At 38.1% G+C, this 24,139-nt stretch overlaps 2 protein-coding genes across 3 annotated transcripts in view; one reads left to right on the top strand and one right to left on the bottom strand.

Moving 5' to 3' along the window:
• The window catches only part of CLOCK (clock circadian regulator), a 58,970-nt gene extending 45,182 nt beyond the window's left edge, over positions 1 to 13,788 (top strand). The window contains exons 20-22 of the mRNA XM_042468291.1: positions 1,339 to 1,544; positions 2,718 to 3,033; positions 8,619 to 13,788. Coding sequence (XP_042324225.1) covers positions 1,339 to 1,544; positions 2,718 to 3,033; positions 8,619 to 8,801 — 705 coding nt within the window. The 3' untranslated portion in view covers positions 8,802 to 13,788. The remainder of the gene's footprint in view (positions 1 to 1,338; positions 1,545 to 2,717; positions 3,034 to 8,618) is intronic.
• Positions 13,789 to 15,068: 1,280 nt separating this feature from the next.
• Positions 15,069 to 24,139, bottom strand: part of TMEM165 (transmembrane protein 165) — a 17,017-nt gene continuing 7,946 nt past the window's right edge. For both annotated transcript variants that reach the window (XM_042469056.1, XM_042469057.1), the window contains 4 exons: positions 22,620 to 22,795; positions 20,772 to 20,954; positions 17,973 to 18,078; positions 15,069 to 16,340 (listed from right to left, as the gene is read on the bottom strand). In XM_042469056.1, the coding sequence (XP_042324990.1) occupies positions 16,264 to 16,340; positions 17,973 to 18,078; positions 20,772 to 20,954; positions 22,620 to 22,795 (542 nt within the window). In that variant the 3' untranslated portion in view covers positions 15,069 to 16,263. The remainder of the gene's footprint in view (positions 16,341 to 17,972; positions 18,079 to 20,771; positions 20,955 to 22,619; positions 22,796 to 24,139) is intronic.

Raw genomic sequence — 24,139 nt, 5'->3', positions numbered from 1 at the left:
TGGGCTTTTTTAGGCCCACAAGAGGCCTTTAAAAGAAACAGAAGGTACATTTCTGTTCACATCCTCTTGTAAAAAAAAGCCTCTCCCAGCAGAGGCCAAAAACTGATCCTAGGAGCCAAACATGGCCCCTCACCTTTGACATTTGCCACTGTGAAGATAGTGTAAGAGTGTGTGACTCATGTGCCAAAGCTAATATTAGAAAGGTACAGGAAGGTATTAGACAAATATAAGGCAGGAGGCTAGAGAAGTCAAAATATTGGTGAGGCAAAATCTTTCAGATGTAAATCACTTTTTGTTGTGGGAATGAGTGGAAGGAACATTTAGGAATCATCTGTATTTGCGAATTTGCACTACCTAGTACGAAGATATAAATGTGGTGAGTCAGCACTTATTAGATTTGTGACATACAATGCCATCTAAGGAAAGTTCTTGGTTTAGGTGAGCTGCAAAAAATAAGTTGCATCAGAAGGCAGATACTGTCTCCTCTTCCTTTCTTTTTCTTGTTATCTTTTTAACTGGCAGGGTGAGGAGAGGCAGAGGTGATTTCTGCACCTGTAGAGACTAATTCTGTACAGTGCTTCAATATTGTTAATAGGACAAAATAAGCTTAAATGGCAGAAGTGTTAATCACTTAACTGAAACAATGAATTCATTGTATTAATTATAACTGTTCAATTTTTAATTAGAATTATTCTTGAGTTGCAAATAACAAACTTTGACAAGGTAAGATTATTAGAGTCAGAAAAAGGGTTAAAGTTTTCTCAGTTAGGTAAACATAAAGACAAGCAAAGCAATTTCTATATTCTACAAATGATGTACTTATTATGCAAACTGTGTGTGAAAGAGCTGACAGCATGCACACATATTACTTGCCCATTGAGAAGCATTTCTTTCAAATTTGCTTTATCAATAGAAAGCAGAGGATGAGGCTTCTTAGATCTTTTGCTGGTTAGGCAAGGGTGCACAACCAAGTGGTTCTGTGCATCTCTCTGACTACTTTACTAGGAATTCCAACTCAAGATTTAAATAACCCAGGCCTAGCAAGATTCAGAGCTAAATGCTCTCTAGACACATTGTGCAGCAATAGCAGCCTTTATAGCTGGAGTCAATGAAGGCAGATAGAAATGGATTGGATTGACGTCCACCCTCTAAGAGTCCCTTACCAAATACCAGGGATGTCTCTCTTTCTGATCAAGCTGTTTGGAGGATTGTCAGAGTTAATATCCATAAATTGGTGGTGATGGTGGTGTGTGTGCGTGTGTGTTAAATGTGTGTATGTATGTATGTATGTATGTTCATGTTAAATAAACTTGTTGACAAAGGTATTTTCTTTCGCAGCATAGTCAACAAAGCATTCTCAGTGGACATAGTCAGCAGGCATCTCTTGCTACCCAGTCTCAGAACACACTGTCAACCCCATTGTATAACACTATGGTGATTTCCCAACCGGCTACGGGCAATGTGGTCCAGATTCCTTCTACTTTACAACAAACTAATAACCAGAATGCCGCTATTACTACATTTGCCCAGGATAGACAAATTAGGTGAGTGTTGAGAGGCAAGTGGGACTATAACACACAGCACTGAGAATACAGTGCTTCTGTTCAGTGTTACAGCTATGTCTTCTTGCAAAATATTCCATTCCATTCTTGCCTGCAACTAGTTTCTTGTCTGTCCCCCCAAAACAATCAGCATTCTGTGGTTTCTTTCTTTATACATAACTTCCAAGTATGTAGATACCTCTCTCTGGCTTCTCACAAGTTTGGTTTTGGCTATACAGTGGTACCTCGGGATACGAAATACCCAGGTTACGAATTTTTCAAGATACGAAAAAATCCCATAGGGAATTATTGTTTCGGGTTACGAAAGTTTTTTCGGGTTACGAAAAAACTCCGGCGCTATTTTAAATGGAGCCGCGGCGGAGCCGCAGCTTTTTCCCCATTAGCGCCTATGGCATTTCGGCTTACGAAGGCTTTTCGGGTTACGAAAGCGGCCGCGGCCGAGGCACCACTGTATAGCCATCATAATTCAGCAACTGAGTTCAGTATTGATGTATGCGATGTGTCCTTTTGAAGAAAATCACTTGGTTTTCTTTCTTTTTCACTCAAGTTCAAGTTCTGAGTGAATTTCACTTGGAAACAAACTAGGAAAAGAAGAAGAAGGAACAGCATAATGCAATATTTTGACTATTGTTCTAGAATTATTAGACATGATGGCTAAATGGACTGACCCAGATGCAGAGGTACACAGTATGTCTGTGGATGCCAGTTACTGGGTGGCAACTTTAGCCATCTGCTGTTGTCTCAAAGGTCTGTTTGTGAATTTCCAGAATGGGCCATTTGAGTTGCAAAGTCCAATAGCTGGACTGCTCTCTCCAAGGAATCTTGGTTGGTACATACTGTTATGACTTTCTGGTACCAGGTAAAGATCTTATTTTCCAGAGTTTTAAACTTCTAATTATAGTGGTATTGTGTTGCAGATTTATGTGATTTGCTTTCAATTTTTAAAATACTTTTACTGCTTTTTCACTTTGTCATGGGAATAATCATATATAAAGCTTCAAAATAACTTTACAACAGGCTGGACACTATTCAAAAGAAGATGCTGGGATAGATGGAGCTTTGGTTTGATACAGAAGGACATACAACTGAATTTAATTGTGTTATTCTTGTTTAGTACACCTGAGAAGGAGAACTGATGCTTCTTTCTTTTCACAGATTTCCTCAAGGTCAGCAGCTTGTAACAAAATTAGTCACTGCCCCTGTAGCTTGTGGAGCAGTAATGGTACCAAGCACTATGTTTATGGGTCAAGTGGTGACTGCCTATCCCACTTTTGCTGCTCAGCAGCAACAGCAGCAGCCACAGACATTATCAATAGCTCAGCAGCAGCAGCAGCAACAACAGCTGCAGCAGAGCCAGCAGGAACAGCAACAACAACAGCAGCAGCAGCAGCAGCAACCACAGCAACAGCTTGCTACAGTTCAGCAACCAGCTCAGACACAGTTATCCCAGCATCCACAACAATTCTTGCAGGTAAAACCACATGTTTGTCCCATGCAACAAGCTTATTAAATGGTTGTTCAGTTTAATTTAAATGTTACTTCCAAGAACCTACCTAGGAAGATGTTTCGCGTGAGAAATGATGTCATACAAGTTTTGCTTTATAACAGTATTAATACATAGTGATGTAGAGCAGGTAATAATAATTACCAAAATTCTAGGTCCAGATCAGAGCAAGGTCTGTGATTAGCCTCAAAGAGGAAATGAAAGGGAACCAGAGGAGCCAGACATAGTAAATGCTCATTTGACCTCTCCTTAGCCAATGTTCGAGTGGGATTTAAGTACTGTATAAGAACTCCAAAATGATACTGCTACATTGGCTGTACATCAGTAAGCCTGTGATCAGGGAACAAACTTGTTACTCTCAGGATTTTTCTTTCTAACTGAGAGTGATTCCAAGGGGCTGGGTGGAATATTTCTGCAGCAGCATTGAAACAAAAAGGTGCTGCAAAGAGAACAGAAATGCAGTCTATTCATTGGGGGGGGGGGGGAATGCGAGGTTTAATTCAAGAGGAAAAGTGGAAAGGGCAATTGAAAGGGAGTAGAGCTGTAGGAAAGGAAAGGTTAAGAAAGAGAAGTATAAAAGTTAACAGAGAAAAATCTTATCACATCTCCCATCCATCTTGCTGAAAAAGGGGATGCAGGCACAATATATGGGGCTAGACTGCAGTGTTCAAAAATAACAGTTGCAAGCAGCAGGCTGTCCTGCACACAAGCAAGAAACTGACCATAATGTTGAATGCAAGAAGATTCCTTTTTTGTCAGGAATTGGGGAGGGGGAGATTTGGATCACTCTCATGTTACCCAGTTATGTGCATCAGAGTTTTCTCTGCTACCTACAGTCAATCAGTGCTTGCTCCAAGATTTTTGCAACAACAACATACGTCTTTAGAGTCAGCAGCAGCAGGCTTTACCTGTGTTAACAATGATTTCAGGGGAAAATATTTATTTCAGCAGAAAAAAAGACACTTAAGTTAGAGAGATGATTAAAGGGGAACTGGAGGTTGTGACAAAGATTGCACCATTTCCTGTTCTGTTGGTTCACTGATATTTCCATCTCCAGACTTCATATTCTCCTGAACTCCATTAGCTGAGTCATCCCTTAAATTCTGACTCTGATTAATATTTTGCTGTTGAGTTGAATTTATTATATTTCTATTTACGTACATCATTTTCTTTGGAGAAATTTATTAGGGAACTCATAATCAAATATTTAAATTTATTTCTATTAAAATAAATTTGGTGCTGCAGTAGATTCCTTAAATTTATTAATCTTTTTGATTATTAACTTTTGAATGAAGTGTGTCAAAGTCATAAAATGGTTCAGAAAGCTGCTTCCCATTTTGAGAAAGCAATTGTTTAGGAAGGGTTTACCAATGTCTGAAGTGTTTAAAGGGCTGATTGCATGGGAATGGGAAATGCCAATAAATAAATACAAGTGTTTTTCAGAAATATATCGCCTTTGAAAAAACTAGCAGTGGAACAGTTAGCTTTTACATTGTTAGATACTTCAGTATCAGCATTAGTCTCAGGAGCTCTGGTGTGTAAGGAAAGTGACACATTACCTAAAGACAGTGATGAAAGACATACATGACATTGAAGAAAATACATGAGGCTTCAGCTGTCAGATCTTTGGTGGCAGCATTAAGGTGTGTTTGCTAGAGATGCATTGCTGTGGGTGTTGGCTATTATAGGAGAAGTAGATACAGTGCACCCTTTTTTTACGTGGGGGATCTGTTCCGGACCCCCCCCCTGCGTAAACCCCCCCGTGTATGCTTGAGCCCCATTGAAAGTAATGGGCCTTGTGCATATGGCAGCGGCGCACACGTGCCCCATTAATCTAAATGGAACGCACTGCCCCTTGCTCCCATGCGGCTTTCACCATATGCTGAAAGCCACTTATAGTGCGTCCGCGTATGACGGCGCACTGTATTAATGCATGTATTTTTTAGTGCACACTAAACAGAAGTTACAAAGTATGACAGTTTTTGGATCATGACATTTACAATTCGGTCTCCTTTGCAGCAATCTGTGTCTTGGGTTCAAAAGTTTCTACTCTATTTTCTTTGCACAGTGCTAGATTTTGCTTGATGTTACATCTCAACTTGTTAAAGGGCATTTGTGAAATATCAGCATTTCAAAATGGAGATCCTTCACACAATGTACAATAGAACATTTTTACAACATTGATAAATTTGATAGAAACGTGTCTTCCTATTCCTATGAAACCAATATGCAGACTAGTTCTATGTTTCCAATGTTAAATCAGCATTATCGATTCAAAGCCCTTCCTTTCGGTCTGGCATTTGCTTCAAGGGTTTTTATGAAAGTTTTGGTCCTGTTGACATTCAAAACAAACTTTCAATTATTTCCATACTTAGATTACATCCTTCTGATGTTGATGGGAGCTAATGAAAGGAAGAAAGACATTTATAGATCATTTGACATTAACAATGTACAAGATTCCTTTTGAGTTAGAAGTAGATGGAAGCAGGTTTTAAGATCAAAACTGAAGAACTGAAGGCATTGAGATTTGCAAATAATACTCTGGTTTATTGGTATCAGTAATTTAATTGGTGAATGGGCTTGATTTCACACAAGAGGTCTGCAAATGCTGCTGAGACAACTTCAAATGGTAATAATAATAAGCAGATGCCATTACTAAATGAAATTAGCAAAAGAAAAATGTGAAAACCTTTAAGGGGGTGCTGAAAAGTTGTCGGCTCAACTAAGAAAGGAATGACCCAAAGCCATGAAACTTAATATTCTATTCCACATACTCATTTGAAAGTTGGACATACTTGACACATTATTTCTCAAGTTTCTTTAATCCTTCCAAAAAAAATCTAATGTCTGGTCACTGAAATACTGCTCTTTGGCTGCTACTACCTCTGAATCATTAGAAAATGTCCTTACTTCAAACTCTTTAAAGGTTTGGAAACTGGAAATACTGTATATTGGCCCCCAAAACTTGGGTTAGCTTATTCATGGGTCAGTGTAATTACTTTACTTTAACGTATCCCCTTCTCTGAGTAGAACGTCAGAAAGCAAGTGCTTAGCCCATCCTGCAAGCACCTAAAAGAAGCACAGACCCCCTCTACTACTTCCACCGCAGCATTGCTTCTGACATTTTTCAGTGCCTGGGTGGGAAAAAGGCAGCAGTGGCAGCTCTTTAGCTTTTCTCCTCAAAAGAACACCAAGAGAAATTGGGCTTTGTGTATGTTTTGTCAGCTCTTCTGGGTTAGAATCAGGCAGTTACCATATTAAAGTTGAAGTTATCACATCACTACTAATGTAGTCACCATTTTCTTTGCTTTGCTCTTTCTTCCTTTTTGACATGCATGTGTTTTCTTAGCCTCACCTGTGCCTGGTCACTTCCCACACATTTCACTGCCAGCCTTTATGTCTGCTAGAATTTTGCAAGTTCTTTGGCATCATTTTCCTTTGCTTTGTCCTTCACATTCTTTGTTACATGCCCCTAAGTTTTACCCTTGACTTATCCATGGGTCATATCAAAATCCATAATTTTAGCCCCCAAACCTGTCTTCGACTTAGACATGAGGTCAATTTATAGATGATTATATACAATGGAGCAAAGTCTGGTGAGTAGGGGGTAGTCTGTTTGCTAACCCCAAATTCTTCAAGTCATCATCTTACTAGCTGTGAGCAGGTGCACTGTCCTGCAAAAAGACATCTTTTGCAGCTTCCCTTGGCATTTTCCTTCAATGCCTCCTTTAATCAGCAAAGGGAATAGTATTCAGCATTAACTGTTTGGCTCTTCTGAAGATAATAATCAAAATCATTATCCTCCCCCTCCCCCAAAAGAGTTCATGACCCTTCCTGTTGATCTTTGAGTCTTGAATTTCTTTGGCCTTGGAAAACTCAAAGTGCTGCCACTGCAAGGATTGTTACTTGGTTTCCCAATCATAGTGATGTAACCGTGTTTCAACAATAGTGATGAGTTGTTCTGAAAAACTATCACTGGATCACTCCTAATGCTACAGAATCAATTTGGAGGTATCCACTTAATTTTGTTTCTGGTCAGAAGTCAAATATTTCAGCACATGCTTTGTCTCACCCACGGTTGTCTCAGCAATTGTTTTAGGTCAGGTCATGAATATGTTCAACAATTTCAGGAACTGACACTGTTTCAGATCCCCCAGACCTTGCTGCATCTTTGATCTGAAAATCCCAATGATGAATGTTGGCACACTGCTTCTTCACATTTGGGTATGGCAGACACTTGTAACTCAATGTTTGCATCATACACTCATGGATTTCCTTTGGAGCTTTATTCTGCAGGAACAGGAACTTCATGACAGCTCAGAGTTGAACCCTTGAAAGTTCTGCACTTTTCATTGATGTGGTTCTATCAATGATCTGAAAAAAATAGAAATTGGAGCTACAGTCCTACAAAGTGGCAGTTTACTATACAAGGGAACACTCTTTCAGTCTACAGCAATAAAATTCTACTCAAATTTTGGGAAGTGAATCAAGCTGGGAACTTTTCAGCACCGCCTTGTATTGTGTTGGATCCAGGAAGTCTCCCCCCAATAAAAAATATAATAATAATAATAATAATAATAATAATAATAATAATAGGTATTTGAATTTAGCATGTTTGGTATCACTTTGCAACAAGAGGTCAGTCTGAGACAAGTAATCTGTGAAGGAAAGGAGGACATAGCATTGCCTTTTTGAAGTTGAGCCCGGCAAGATTGGCAGTTTTCAAATTGGCCAAAGTTGTCAAAGGGAAATACATAGATTCGCATGGACAACACAGCAGTGAAGGCATGCACCAACAAGCAAGAGTTAATCCCATTCATTATGGCTGATGAAGAGTATCCAAAGTATTAAACTGTGCAAAGAAATCAATCTAATCCAATTCAGATTCACTTGAAAGGCCTCCTGTATATGCATGTACAATTATGTGAGTCATCTAGGGGAATGATCCCTTAAAATCTTTGCACTATTACAAGACACTCTGGATTTATCTAAACCTAACATGTTTGCTTTGAGTATGGAAGATATTTGTAAGATTCCTGGTTGGAAAGAGCCTTCTGCCTTCATAAGGAAATAAAAATAGAAAAATATTATTCTGGAGATGTGGTCTTCAGTCACAGGCTATTGAAGTGATAAATCATTTAAAAAGCTGCTACTCCCACCTGTTAAGATTTTCGTATGCTCCATAACATAGTGGATTATTTCTCTACTCCATCCAAATGAACTGTTGGTATTCATTGTGAATGTTCATTCTTGGAGGTGCAGAGGACCAATCCACCCATACCCGTAATATATGGTTGCCAAAGTTGGGAATGTGAGTGACTGAGGGTTTTTTTTTTTTTTTTACACTTAGCTGTTTTGTTGCTTTTTCTTGTCTTCTCTATATACACGTTTGCTGTCAGTTTTGAGCTCTTTAGCAAGGCTATGTACCTGAGAGTGGAGAGAGGGAGTTAACAGAAATAATACAAGACAGTGATTTTCTCCTCTGCAACTCCAAGAATTAACATTTATGGCGAGTACTAATAATTCATTCACACTTGTATTTTTCTTTTTAGACATCCAGGTTGCTTCATGGAAATCAGTCGACTCAACTTATTCTCTCAGCTGCATTTCCTCTACAACAAAGCGCTTTTACACAGTCACACCACCAGCAACAGCAGTTACAGCAGCAGCAGCAGCAAATTTCACAACACAGAACTGACAGCATGACTGAGGCTTCCAAAGTCCAGCCACAGTAACATGGGGCTGTTCATCTGGAGGCAAACCCAAGGTTGCTCCATTAGTAATTGCACTGGTGTGTGTGAGACAGAAGCCCACAGACTTCATAAAAGTGCAGTACTGAGTATTGTCCTAACAGTTTGGAATGTGTCTGCTGAGGAATATAATGCAAAATGGCAAAATGATGTTGAAGATACAATAGATATAAATGCAGAAAATAGCTGGAGACAAGGATGTGGCTACCTTTACCAGGTATCTAGCTGCTCCAGCTTCTATGTTTGTTTTCCTTCAAAAGACATGTACTGCCATATATTAATTTGTTCAGATCAAGTCTCAAAATATTCAGTGGACTGAAATAGGGCACTTAAATATTGTGATGTTTTTAACACCTATCAGATTAAGTGTTACAATGGACATGCTGTTACTACAACAGCTTTGGGTTTTTGTTTTTTTTAAGTATGCCTGCAATTATGCTCCAGAAGAAAGGTAAAGTTAATTTTTTCATATTATGGGACAGTAAATATTTTCAAAATATTGTGTGGAATCAATCTTTATTGTACAGATACTGTAAAATACTGTGTATATGTCTGGATAAAAAGCAAAGAGAGCAGAATATTTTATATGATGCATGAAACTGTTGGGTTTGAATATATTTTCCCCCTAATTTTCACACAATGCTCAGATTGCTATTTTCATCTGTTATACCTGTTTGTCTCCTACAACATGCCCCATCCTTTATTCTCACCTATATCGTGGGCACAAGTTTCCTGTTTGTGGTTTATGTGTGGTGTCATGGTTTGTTCAATGAGGTTATATAGTGTGCTGGTTTGTGGAATTTTTGAAGTTAAATTATTGATGAAAGTCTTTGAACTGTGGAGGGTTCAAGGCGTTCAGTTTCATAAATAACATTTGTCATTTCATAAATACTCTAATTTTTTTCCTTTGGAAAAGAAATAGGAATTTGCACTGCTCTATTGTGGACGGTTTGGAATTTTACTTCCCCAAAGCTATCTTTTGATATAATACATAGTTGGAAATATTTGTGTAAAAAAAGTTTAAAAAATTGAAAGTACTTTTCAAGAATGTCTCAAATGTAGGAGTAATTTGCACAAGAATATATTTGAATTTAATAATTGTAGGCACTTTTTAACCTTCTCTGTGGTGAGAAACGTAACTTCAGAATTCGTTGGAATCTTTTTATTCTCCTTTGAAAAATGTGACCTTCATTTAATCAGAAAATGATTCAGGGTCATTTGAAACAAACAAAAAGAAACCCATAGTGCCTTGATTTTGATTCAGGTGATCACATCTTTATATTGTTTTTATGACTATTTTTAAAGTCTTAGTTCATTGTTAACAAAACACTCTACATAGCTGTGTCATTACTATAATTGTACTTTTTTTAAGTTTGGCATTAAGTTTGCAGATATACATAATGTCATGATTATTTGATGTATTCATCTAATAAGAAATTCAGTTCTTCTAAATGACTTAAAAAGAGAAGTGAATAGTAATTAACATGTCCATTTTGTAAAGCAGCTCAAATTTACATTTTACTGACATTTAATGGAAACTATACATAAGAGATAATCAGGATTGAAACCTCTATCTATTAGATGGAGACTTCAGATAACAAATTCATTTCAGAAAGATAATAAAAAGATCCAACTGAAATTCTGTACATTTTTAAAAATAGAGTAGCTTTTATGGTACTGTACTAGTTTTAAAAATCACATCTGCAGAGCAAAATGACTTTTAATACAGATTAAAAAAAGAATATGTTTATGAGGAAGTCAAGAAACATGGAGTATTATAGAGAAGCTTTATTAACCAACCAAAGTGTGGGGAGATGCAAAGAATGTACCGCTGGATGAACAAATCTTGCAAGAAAGGCAACACCATGGTAGCAAATGATAGCAGCAGTTCTCTCCAAGTCTAATTCATAGGGCTAGATCCATTATATATATAGATCCCAAATAGAGAAGATCCATACTTGTTGAATCAACAAGTCCCATTCTAGCTGAGGATTAACAATTGCAAATAACCTTTGGGGTCCTTTTCCTTGCTATACTCCCCCCCTCCCTCCAGGACACATACACAGTAATCACCATAATAAAAAGACAGAGGTTTTATGGGGGGGAAAGCCAAAGAATTGTACTATTTTCCAAGGCAAGGAAAGTAGGAATGAACAGTAAACCAGTGGATAAAAATATCTAAGACACTTTCTAGCTATATTCTTTAAAGTGACTTTGTGGCATTCCCTAAATTAGTTAAAAAGTGTAAGAAGCACATATTGTGAGGAGATAACTTCATTGACATAACTGCAAATAGCTTTGTCCAGCCATACCATTCTGCTTGTAATACCAAATGTGCTTGTATAGAACAAAGATTTGCTCTTTAGTTACACTGTTGTAGTGAACTGTTGTGGGATTTAAGTGATTCATCATCATAGCCATATAGCACTCAGAAAGTACATTGGGAGAGCTTTAATAGTGCTTTTTAGGCAAGGATGGTAAAGCTTTAGTATTTATAAGTGAGAATGTAGATCAGAGTTGGCATATATTGGATACAATAACATGTACAGCTATTTCTTGAGGATCCACTGATGTAAGATGCGATCTGTTTATGAGATTTATACGTTTCATTTATAATGAGAGTTATGTACATGTTATAATGAGATTTTCTGTTAAAGTGGAGAAGCAGTGATAAAGTGAAAAATAATAACTGTTTTAAAAACAATTCTCCTGAAGCTCAAGCAGTATGTGGAAACTAAAAAGCTTGCTAGTAAAACTATATTGGCATTGATGTTCACTGCATAGTGTTTCTGATTATTAGTATATTTAAAGGGGATCTGTCCTCTTTTTGCTGTGTATCATTTCCACTAAAATAAGATGAAGATTAGACTCTGGTGCTCTTTGTCATCACAATGGTTGTTTCCATAAGGCTCTTGTTTTTTCCTGGTAGTGCTGTACAATTGAATATTCCACCTTCTAGGATTTAATATAGTCAGATCACTTTGTCTGACAGAGAGAAGGGGGAGGGAAGGGAAAGCATAGTGATTTGTTGTTAATGAAAATTAACAACAAAGCCAACAGAATGTATGACAAAATACTGCTCAATAGGAGAATTATGGTTTAGGTTTGCTTAAGTTTGAGGAAGGGAAAAATCCTCAGAGATGAGTCTTGGGAAATGTTAGAGGGAATTGTATAAATATTTTTATATTATATTTAATATATATACTATATTTGTACACATATTAAAAGATTTTAGTCAGAGCTCTCCATATGCCTTCCATTTTTTTAAAAATCTAAAGTTTACTTGCTGGTGTTATGTCACAGCATTGTGTATGCTGCCCACCTGCTGCCAACCAATAATAAAAATTACCTAACATCCATACAAGTGCAAAGCTGTTGGCCCTAATTCAGCCAGATGCTTAAGGACAGGATTGATCAATACCTAGAGTCACTGGAATTACTAATAGTTAGGGTAACCACATTTTGGGGCAGGACATTAGATATTGTTTTTTAAAAGGCAGTCGAAAGAACAGTCTACTCCGGTCTTTGGTTTCATCAAGGGGCCAACCCCAAAGATGGTATCTTGTTGCCCTTTGAAACACTGGCAAGTCAGACCTGTTTCTCAGAAGTGCCATGTTTTTGTCCCTCCACAGTGGTCACCATCTATCTTACTTGAGTGTCATATTGAATTAGGGTAGAGGAAAATATGTGTGTAAATGTAAGCACTTTATGGTGGTGGGAGAAAATTCATTTGGAGTTATTGTTTTTAAGGCTAGGGAACTGTTCACAGAGTGGGTCCAAAGGAATCAAGAATGTAGACTTATTGTCAAAGAGGCATTGCTGGGAAATGTTTCTCAACGTGGTGATCCTTTTGAGACTCTAAATACAAGATTATGTAGGCGTCCAGTATCAGTTGGATTGGTGTGTAATGGATAAATCTATACACATGAGCATTTTTAGACTTTTTAAAAAACAAAATGTTGCACAGAAAGATATCAACCTGAGGCTTGTGACAATTTTTTTAAATGATTCTAAGTGGTCCTTAGGATTAAAAGGTGTAGAGGGTTTACAGATGTGGCCTTTAGTAGACTGCTTCAGTCACAACTATAGTTTGTATTTTTAGAGAATGCCCATTTTGTTGTGTGTGCGCACGCATGTGTTTTATGTTAGTGTCGTGTGAGTCCGCATGTCAGACTCATAAATTGTCTCCCAATGAAGTATGTTGCTAAAACATCTGGTGGAGGGGCGCAGGGAGCAGATTTCCTTTAAAAGAGAAGAAAAGGGTCTTTTCTTCCTCCCCAGTAAAAAACAGTTGGAGTTTTTTCTTTTTTCATGAACCAAGGTGTATACAGTTGTCTGAAATTGAATGTTTAACAGTAAATGAGAAAAGCATTGAGAGATTTTTAAAAAGTAATTTGGGCGTTTACGAAACTGGGTAGTTTGTCAGTATATATTTTTTTTAACACTACATTCCTCAGTCTTTTAATAAACATGTACTTTACAGTCTGTGTTGCTATGCTTCATGCTTTTTCATCCGCATGGGTGTTAGCTAAGCCAGCATGATATTGCTCAAAGATAATGTATCTACCAGTAACACAAAAAGCAAAATGAAACACTGTGTATGAACAAAATACTGTGTCGCCTGATACACAGATCCCAGCTCTGAGGAGAGGTGCTGCACTAGTAGACAATCAAAATCAATGGAAGACTTTTCAGGGGGGAGGGGGATTCTTAAAAGATACAGCTGCTTTGAAATGTTTTTTATTCTTAAAAGTATTTATTTTTTAAATTGTCTAATTGGATACTTTTCAGTGTTGATTTCACATTGTCTTGGTTTTACATTTTTAAAATTTGGCATTAGATTTGTATATGTAGAAAACCTGTGCAATTTCATGATCTGACATCAGGAAACTGTAGATATGGTTCCCTAGTGTTCATGTGATCATTACCAAGTGTCAGTTTTTAATTGAATAAACATAACATTTGAAATTTCTGCTTCTTGTAGCATTGCAGTCATGGTAGTGTTTCTGGCTTGGGTATTTTTGTCTAAACCTTTTATCAGTATGTCTGATGCTACGTTCTCTCGGGAACAAGTAACATGGGGAGAGCTGTGGATTTGTTTGTCCAAGGTGGGGACTGTTTATGTAAGTGATACAGACACATTGAATCCACATAATCATGTTGGTGTATTTAGCATAATAAAACTGTTTCCCATTGATTGTACTGGTCACCTTCAAAATCCAGACTAAAAGTACATTATGCAGTTACTCATGTAATTACATCACAGTGATTTGCTTTAACTACCATGGCTGTATCCTGTGGAATCCTGAATTTTGTAGTTTGGTGAGCCCCTGGAACACTCTTGCCTGGAACTTCTAAATACACGAGGCCCTTAAAAAAACAGGTAACTGCTTAATCATAGCAGAGAGACCAAAAGCTTTGAGATCATCAATGAATTATGTCTGGACAACACAGTAAAACAAATACCCAGCTTTACATTTGCTTTCTTTGTGGAATCTCCCCCACTGAATCAGGGCAAGAAACATTTGTGCATCACATAACCACAGCCAGTGTTAGATGAGAATTCCAGAACATGATTTAGGCTATGCACATTTAGACCACTGCTCACAGCCCTCTACATTATACTATGACTACATGAAAACTATTGGTGTCCCCTAGTAAGCATTCACCTCATGCCTATGGCTGCATTTTACAGATAAAAAACAGCAAAGAACAAGCAGCCTTTTAGGTAACCTTGTGCCTCTTTTTGACCTAGGTTCTCCCACTTGTGCATTAATCTCTAACAACGACAACAGGTAGTGTCACCTCAAAATGTTGCAGTTCAAATCAGAACTGACCCTTTGATCTCGGTAAGCAGGTTATCGTTACTCGTGTTAACTTCCAGATTATAGAGTATATTCAGTTATTCTTAATATCCTATTGCTTGGCAGTAATCATTTTTCTCACTGTTCAGAGCCGAATGCTATTTCTTACTCAGAAGCGCACCATCAATGCACAAGAAGCAGGTGTCAGCAAGCACCTCTGAGGCAACTCTCTGGTGTGTAGAAATTACAAAAGTATTTGGGAAAAATATGAAGATGGACTCCTAAAAATAGCTGACACATGTGATCATGTAAAAGTGATGGGAGAAGAGGAATGGAATCGAGTACTGCAAAGCAAAGTGTGGCTTGAATCACCAATAGGCACACACTACACCACCAAACTGTTACAGGTCCTGTTTGTTTTCCCCAGTAACAAAAGAAAAGACTAAGGTCAGCTTTACAAAGAAATTTATTTTTCAAGTAATCTCTCCATCCTGATGAGTTATACATACAGTAATATTTTCTCTTTGGCTACTTTATCCGGCTTTTTAACTAGGAGTTGTAAAATGTGTGCTTACACCCCTGTTTAATTAAAAGGATCATGAAAACTACTTTTGGAAAGGTGCGTTGATTCTTAGTGCCGCTGTACTCCAGATTTAAAATGTGTACACTACTTCTAGCATTTGAACTACTGCAGTTATAGTACATGAAAATACTGGTTTTAGTCTATTTTCAACAAACTATTCAAAATCTGCAACAGTCAGACTGAATTGAGGACTGAATTAAGTTATGCAGATGGAATAGCAACCTTTCCACAACAACAAAAATCAACAAAAATTTGCTCAAAAGACACTGAAGGTAAACAAAAGCAACTTTTTTTATACAGTAAAAACATACTGAGCAGTAGGTTTACTGCCCAGTATTTTCCTCTGAATTAAGCTAACAAAGTTATTACATTAGATGACATCTAATTTATGTTCTTAAATAGCATATTTTTAATACTAAAGGAAAACAATAAACAACTTAAGTACTTTAGCCTGGAAATGCAACCAAATTTTAGCATAAATACCAAAAGATATATCTGGTAAATATCTAGATGTATGTGTATTTGAATAGCACATTCTATACCAAAATAACCTGATTTCCCCCCACACACATTAGTTACAAATTTAAATATTTACAAATTTTTGTGTATGAGAGTCTGAAGAGCAGTTCGAAACACCTCCATTTTCATTTCTGATAAAGGGATAATGTGCTTGGGTTCCAAGGTCAGAGGCAAAATGTTCTCCTTAATACCAGACACTTTATAAGGCATAATTGCTAGCCACAGGCAGCAGCAATTCATTCAAAAAGGGGATCTGTAAGCAATGGCTAGTGGCAATATGTAGATAAAGTAGCAAATCCCATTTCAGGAGGTGGGTCTCAGTTCACCTGAGCAAACATTTTTTCATATTCCAAATATATAGAGGAAGTACATCTCCAGCACACAATGTGTCCATGAAGTGTCCGAAACAAATATAAAATTACAGCATCCCATCTTCAGTGCTTGTTTGACTAAATAGCTGTACATTATTATATACAGGGAGAAAGGATACAATTGTTGCTCCTAATTCTGTCTTTCCAGTAATGGGGGGAAAAACCTCTTGTTAAAAACCAGCATCTGGGCTTATAAATAGTGCAGAAAATGCAAATGCTAAGAAAACGATGCCTCCTATGATTGTCACTGCAAGAGAAAAAAAGAAAAAGTTATAATCTTAAGTAAAGAACAAATGTATAACAATGCACCCTTGGGTTTCATCTTGGACAACGCCCCTGCTTCCCAAGTAATGTTCATCATGTAAAGGAGTTTCTGATTCTTGCAGTATCATAGCTACATACCATTTATTTCCCCCGATAGCTACAAAAACAAGAAAGGACAGTATCAAATGCTTCTTCACTGTTCATGCCTTCTGTATTCTTAACAGAAGTCAGTACGGTTCACACTAGAGAAGTCAGCCAGGCAGGCAAACATGAAGAAAAGGGATGTTGTAGACAGATTTTTTTAAATGCAATCTTTCACTTCCCCTCATGAACTTTGTTATGGATCACTTACTGTCAACATAAGAAAGAGGAATTTTGGAAATAGATGTTTAGTTATTACAGTGGATTTGACTGCTTGGGTAAAAATGTAGGAAATACCATAAACTGCCATGATATCATGATGTCCCATCAGTCCATCTAGTTCAGTGTTGCCTACACCAGTGGTACTCAAAATGCTGATCCATAGACCAGTGCAAGCCCATGAGTCATCAACTGCCAGTCCTTGGAATTCCCAGGAAATAAATAATTTTAGCTAATGGTCACAAATGTAGCACCAATCCCCACATCAAACTGCTTTAAAAACACTCTTTATTACTGTCTAGAGCAGGGTTTCTCAACTGGGGTTCATTGGAGGCTTTGGGTTGCATGAGAAGTCATGACTGGAGGGGGGCAACCACTTTAAAGCAGTAGACTGTAAATTTTATGCAGGGGTTCCCTGAGATCTGAAAATTATTTCAAGGGTTCCTCCAGAGTAAAATGGTAAAGAATGGCTGATCTGGGGATAGCAGCAGCTCCCCAAGACAACAGTCTTTCCCAAGTTTACTTAGAAACATCAAGAATTGAACCCACAACCTTTTATGTATACAAAGCATGGTTTATGAGTAGAAATTTAATGATTCTAGAATTTTCAATCTGTGAAAAAACAGGAACACAGGGGAAAAGATAAAATGTCCAAATTCCAGTAATGGCCACTAAAGTAACCTTGGTGATTCTGCTCCCAAACAAATGGCATGTCGGATCATTTGGCCAAGGAGAAGCAGTGCAAACACTCCAGTTTCTGCGAGCAAAGCGTGTGTCTGGGCTTGCTGCTGCCCTATACCATCACCTCTTTCCCCCTGGCCAACCAGCTGCAGACTCCCACTCACAGGTGGAGGTGTCTGACAAACTGCTGTCTGGTCTGGTATGGCACACAATTGGAACAGGGCCCAAGGACAGGAGGAACAAACAAAGGGGACTTTGGGCAGCTGTTGGAAGGGCAGCAGATTTGGAGGCCTGGTGGAACCAGCTTCCAAAGAACCTTATTTCTTTGCCCTCCGCGAGCACTGGAACATGTATACTCGTTCTCTTACAAGATGATGTCCCAATGGCTTATAGCTACCAGAGACACTCACACATTCTATTATTATTATAGATATATTGCAGGGATGTTTCTTAGAGCCCATGTATACAGATTGCTTTTGGCTGCAAAGCAGTCTCTGAACTTGCACATTCCCCATGTTCTGTTTCAATCTATAAGCATTAGACAAGCTGCTTTTCCAATAAAAAGAACACTTACCAGTCCGAACAGAGATTTTTTGTGCTATCATTCGTCCTCCAATCACTGCCAGGCCAGTACACAAACTATGTCCAACTGTTCCACCTACTGCCACACCATAGGGATCCTACAGAAATACACAGAATAGACTCTTAAGTGCAATTCAAAACCTGCAGACCTTAACAGTATTTGTAAATATTGATGATTTCAAAGGTATGCACAGATAAAACAATGTGCAGAGAATACTGTCAACTAAATCAAAGTGGGCATTAATAACTAGGTTAATATTACTGTGCAACTGTTTTCATGGTCTGACAACAAGCACAGCAGGGAAATGATGCAAAAAAGTGCTTTTCCAGCCCATTTATAAGTACTCACTTCTGTTTCAGGAACAGAAGGCCAATCAAAAAGCTGGTCTAATTGCTTAACAGGGTCCAAGATACATAGCAACCTGTGAGACAACCATCATCTATTCAGGGGCAGCCAGGTGATTGTAGCAGCAGCAGCAGTCATTAACCAAGACCATTAGAGAACGGTAGGAAAAGGTTCTGCATGGGTGGCTGTACCTGACACCTGTTGCTGAAGTCACCTGGGGACACAGTTACAAACACCCAAGCGATCCAGAAGTGTGTATGTGTGTGTACCACATGCATGTGCAGGGCAGCAGTATTCTATGCTAGGGTTGCCATATTGCCTTGTCAGCCGGGTTCAGTTCTCGAGAAATAGGTAGGTTTCTCTCCCAATGGATATACAAATATATAGAAAAAAAAGTTCACATCCCACAGCACCTGAAATAATTCTGAAGTACCTCTGTGTGCATGCACAACAGTAGTCTGCCAGGTCTTTATATGGGCCTGCCTGGAAGCCACATGTAGTCACCACTTCACAAAACACAGATTAAAAATCAACAGTTTAGACCTAGGATCCAGACAAAACCTGCTGCCAGCTTTTAAAGTACTTGAAAATGCAGGACAGATATGTAGGTAGGTGTATTTAAGTCTGCAACCCTTGTCCAAAGTAAACCTCGATTACATCAATGTGACAGAATTGTATCGTTAATCAGGGTAAATTCAGAAGTAGCCCAAAGATATGAGCACCTATGATGACCTACAAATATCACAGAGTATTTCCCCATCAGTTAAAACTATAAGGGTTGAGAAGCAGTAAGAAAAAGCAACAGGAGTATTACTGAAGGAATAAACAAACTAGGATGAAGTAAGTTAAAACTGGAGATCAGGAGGAAGAAAATTCATGCCTGGAGACATAGCCTACCATAGGCATATTTAGTATGACCAGGAAACCAATGGCTATTCAGTGCTGCAGCACTCCATTTCCCCATCAGCCCCAGCCTAGCCAATCGCTAGGGATGAAGAGAGAAGTAGTTCAACAACAGCTCCAGTATTCCAGGTTTTCTATCCCTCACACAGAGCAACACATCATGCATACATGCTCCTTGCCTGAAACCCCCTATTGTCCTTCCTTCAATACAAGAACAGATAGAGGATTCAGTGGGAATATGAAGGGAATATCCCTTCACCTTTGGTTTAAGAATAAAAAAACAGCATAGAAAAAAACCCACTGGAATATCTGTACAACTCTTCTATGCAGCACAGCAAACAAATTCCAGGAACTCAGGCTGTATGATACTGATGCAATGATACAACTGCTTGACAATAGAAGGATGCAAAAGATGCATTACTTCTTAAGTCTGCAGCTACAACATTCTGTTTAAAGACCTGCAGTGAGATATTTTTATCTGCTTTCCAACCAGGCACCACTATGTTCAGGTACTCATTGCCCTAATTTTGTTTAATCAGCTTAGCAGGTTTTATTCCCTACTAAGATAAATTCTCAAAAAGTAAATGACAAAAGTTACTAAGTTTGATCACCTTGCATTACTTTCCAAATGGCCCTTGCTAACAGACCCATCCTCTTCTTTGTGCTTCTTATCTTTTCCTGTTTCCTTTGCTATTTGGCTCTTTATGGTTATAACATTGCCCAACAAGCAAAACATGCCCAGGTGCTTGTTGCAATAAAGTAACTGATGATGCTATCACATAATATTTTCTCCTTTGCTGCCAAGAATGCTGGCAGAAGAACCCAACATTACAAAGCATTCTGTATATAAGCCAAACTGGAAAACTAGAACGGTGAATAAAGTAGCTTCAGCACCAGAATCATCAACTGGATACCAAGAAGGCTGCTTCACAGCTTTAAAATAAGTTGGGTTGTTGTTGGTGGTATATCAGTAAGCAGAATGCAAGGTCCATATGTGGATATTTACACTACATTGAAAATATGCTGAATAGGGGCCAGAGTTTGTTAATGACAGTTTCTGCTATTGCTCAAAAGAGCTTTAAAAGCACATGAAATTACATACCACAAGATACGTACTATTAATATGATTTTAAAAACAGACTACAGCCGGCCCTCCTCATTCGTGGGTTTGACATTTGCAGTTTTGGTTATCTGCGAATATTAAACCCTGAGCCGCAAAGACTTTCCAGGGCAGGAGGGGCCAGAGGAAGGGAACAGTGCTCTGCCTCGAGCCCCCTAACCCTGGAAATGGCTGCCATGTGGGGGGCAAGCAGATTATTTGCAGTTTTTCCACATTCGCAGGGGTCTTGTTCCCCTAACTCGGCCAAATGTGGAGGGCCAACTGTAAAAGCATAAGCATTGTAGGCAAGAACCCAGGAGAAGTAAGAACATTTAAGCTTTGTCCCTTGGTGCAATCATTAAATTGTCTACATCTAATCAGAACTTCAGAATTTTGTCTCTCTGTGCTCTGACAGTGGACATCTCTTAAATAGGTGTACTCACCTCTCTTGCTGCCAGAACTATTGTTGTTAACTGGGAACGATCACCCCATTCTGCTAAGAATGTCAAAGTGAAAGCTTGTACAAAAATTGGAGAAATAAAATGCAGCCATTTCCTTTGAGGTATAGCTGGGCCTGTTCCTGTTTCCACATCTCCAGGCCCATTTAACAGTTTTGTTCTCTGCAACTAAAAACAAAAGGAAGATATTAGGGTTAATAAATTTACAGTGCTTTATAAATAAAGGATGATGATGATGATGATGATGATGATGATAATAATAATAATAATAATAATAGCAAACAATGGGAACTGGAAACATACAGTGGTTTATCTGTACAGTGTGCCCGTGTCATTCACAGGCGTGATATATGTGGCTTTCAGCATATGCTGAAAGCCGCTAAAGAAGAAGCCATGGTGCAGCCCGGAAAAAGTAATGGGATGTGTGCCCATGGTGCACTACACCATGCCATGGGCATGAGCCCCATTATTTTTAATGAGGCTCCACCATACGTGGGATTTTCCTTACTTGGGAGGTCCAGAAGGGATTCAGGATTCTGGGAAGGGCCCACTGTATTAACAACTCTGAGTTACTAAGGAGATAACTGCACAAGGCACTAATGATGGAACTATGATTCCTCCCCTTTTTGCACATCACCATTCATCCATTGCTGATCTGTTGTCATTCCATTATTATGAAATTTCGCATTAATGAGAGATATGAATCAATAACTGCCAATATCATTACATTCACGCAATTGCTCAAGTGCAGATTGCTTTAGTGCTACAGTAGTATTATTGTGAGGTCAACATGGTGTGACCAGGCATGTCATGAACGCTTCTCCCTGCTTCTGTCATGTCACGGACCTTCCAGCTTCATGAAGAACGAGGCTTGTTTCTCTAAATTTGGTGAGGTGTTAATTTACTAATTTATGTAAACAATTCTCGCAAAGTGATCTTTCATTTCACAGGAGCCATTGATGCAGGATAAAAGAACTATCTACAGAACCATCAATTCCAAAATTAAAACAACAGCACAGATTTCAAGAATCCTGAATCACTGGAAATTCTAGGTTTAGGAGATTACAGCATGAGGGTGCTTTTGCACTGTAATCATGCAATATCTTTAATGTGATTATAGTGGTAGCAATAAAGCTATTCAAACACTTATTTCCACATTACTTTTCCTTGTTTTTGGTCTTTGTTTTCCACACAATGCAAATGAGCCCAGCCCCCACCTCCTTTTTTTCCTGCTTTGCACATGTATATATATATTTTCTTTTAAAATCTTGCAATGATGAGATTAGACCTGTAATTGCAAGGTTCTTTAGAGAACTCATTTTACTCACAAGTTAAATATTTCTCCTTTTACCATCCCAAGGTGGAAACAGACTCTATCCAAACTAAGGGATGGCAATACATAGCCCTCTCCTACCATTTTTGCAGGCACTCAAGTCTTGCCACCCCTGACCCCAAGATTGATCTACTGCTTATCCTAGTTGTTTTGTCAATTTAATGGTTCTTTGCATACAAACACTGCAGCATAATCAAGGTAAAAGTAACAATCCTAGAGAGATTGTGTGCTTGTTTCATAAAGCACAATAGGCTATTTATAGGTACTATGTATGATGATCACTAAACCAAAGCAAGAATATCCTTGTCACTTGTTTTGACATTATTTTGCTACATAACTATTATCCAAAGTAGTGAAGGCAGGTTATTAGGTTCAATTATGCTTCCACTGTACCAATCCTAGAAAGAAAAAAAAAAAAAAAAGGCTAAGCAGCCACTGGCACTCCCTTAGCTCCATGAATTTCACCAAGGTGTTTTGCAGTGCATTCACTTGCAACTTACTTCTTCATCTTTCTTCTTGAGTTCTGCTTGAACTTCTTCAAGCTCTTCCTGACCCTCGTCTGCACTCATCTTCAGGCCTTCTCGAAGCATTCGGATGCCAAAAATGGCAAAGAGTGCTGTTGATACATAGTAGGTGTATACTCTGGGGATCACAGTTGTGGCATAGCCAAATAAAACTAAAAATATAAAAGCAAATATCAAGTTATGTGTGAAATAGAACATGCTTATTCTCTTTGCCTAGCAAATTTTGACTTGCAAACTGATAAATGAACATTACATTAGCCATTAAATTTAGGAATTCTTAATATCTTCCAGTACAGGGCAATCAATCGAAGCTTTCCAGAATGTACTTTCTTTTGATTCTCTATCTTGCCAGCTGTTCTGGATTTGATGCAGCACACTAATCTCATAAGTGACCCATTGATGTACGAACTGGATTTTGCTCTCTTCATGCTTGCAACTTACTTTGCCACCTCTGTATTCATCAAAGCTTAGAAAAGTATTTTTTTAGACTATGACTTCCAGAATTTCCTAGCTGTTTTACCATTACATCACCAAAATTCAGCAGCAGCTTTGGGAACAAAATTGTCTATATAAATTTTGGGTTGACATCTTATATTCTCACAGCACAAAGACAAAATTTTTCATTTGAGCAATCTTACGTAAAGCATGCAATAATTCATTCTATAGTCATTCAGCTAAATCAGTAGTTCCCAAACTTTTATTCTCCAATTGTTTTGGATGTCAGTTCCCAGAATTCCAGACCGTTGGCCAATCTGACTGGGGCATCTGGGATTTGAAGTCCAAAACATTTGGAAGACCAAAGTTTAGGAACCACTGAGCTAAACAGACAAATTACTACTGTGTTGTTAGATCCATTAAGTCATACAAATCAGAAAGTTAATTTACACAATTCATAATCTTCCAGCTATGTACAAGGGAAAAAAACTTCTCCTTGATTAGCAGATAGAACATGATTCTCCATTTTCAGAAAAATGTTTTAAATCAAATTTACACAATGAGTACCTTTGCAACTTCTTGTTCAACATACCTTTTCCACCTGAATGTTTGAAATTACCTGATTAAATATGTCTGTATTCATGCCCTGTGTTACAGTGAAATCCTTCCAGTACAATTATCAAATTTACTATTTGGATGTCAAATGTTGTAATTAAAGAAGTCGCTTCTTTGTGTCAGATAAAAAAGGCTGCTGCTATTAATAAATACACTACTGACCTCACTCTGAAAGATCAAAATATCATCTTTCTTTAAAAATAATAATAATATTTTACAATATCAACATCACTAAGGAACACTGGCCATGCTTACTTGTTTAAACTACATGAACTAGCAAAATGCTGACAGTTTGTAGTAATTATTGCTTCTGTGAACTTTTGTGATCTGTCTCTTTCGCAGCAGAAACTGCCGTAATATAGAAACATCAAAAGCAATCTTTGGTTAGGGGCTGCTCTCCCCCCTTACATATGTACCACCTCCTCATGGAGTGTGCCTTTAATTCA

Source organism: Sceloporus undulatus, chromosome 5, assembly GCF_019175285.1.
Source record: "Sceloporus undulatus isolate JIND9_A2432 ecotype Alabama chromosome 5, SceUnd_v1.1, whole genome shotgun sequence".
Classification (NCBI taxonomy): Eukaryota; Metazoa; Chordata; class Lepidosauria; order Squamata; family Phrynosomatidae; genus Sceloporus; species Sceloporus undulatus.
Note: the sequence above shows the minus strand (reverse complement) of the source record. Positions and strands in the feature narration are given on the sequence as shown.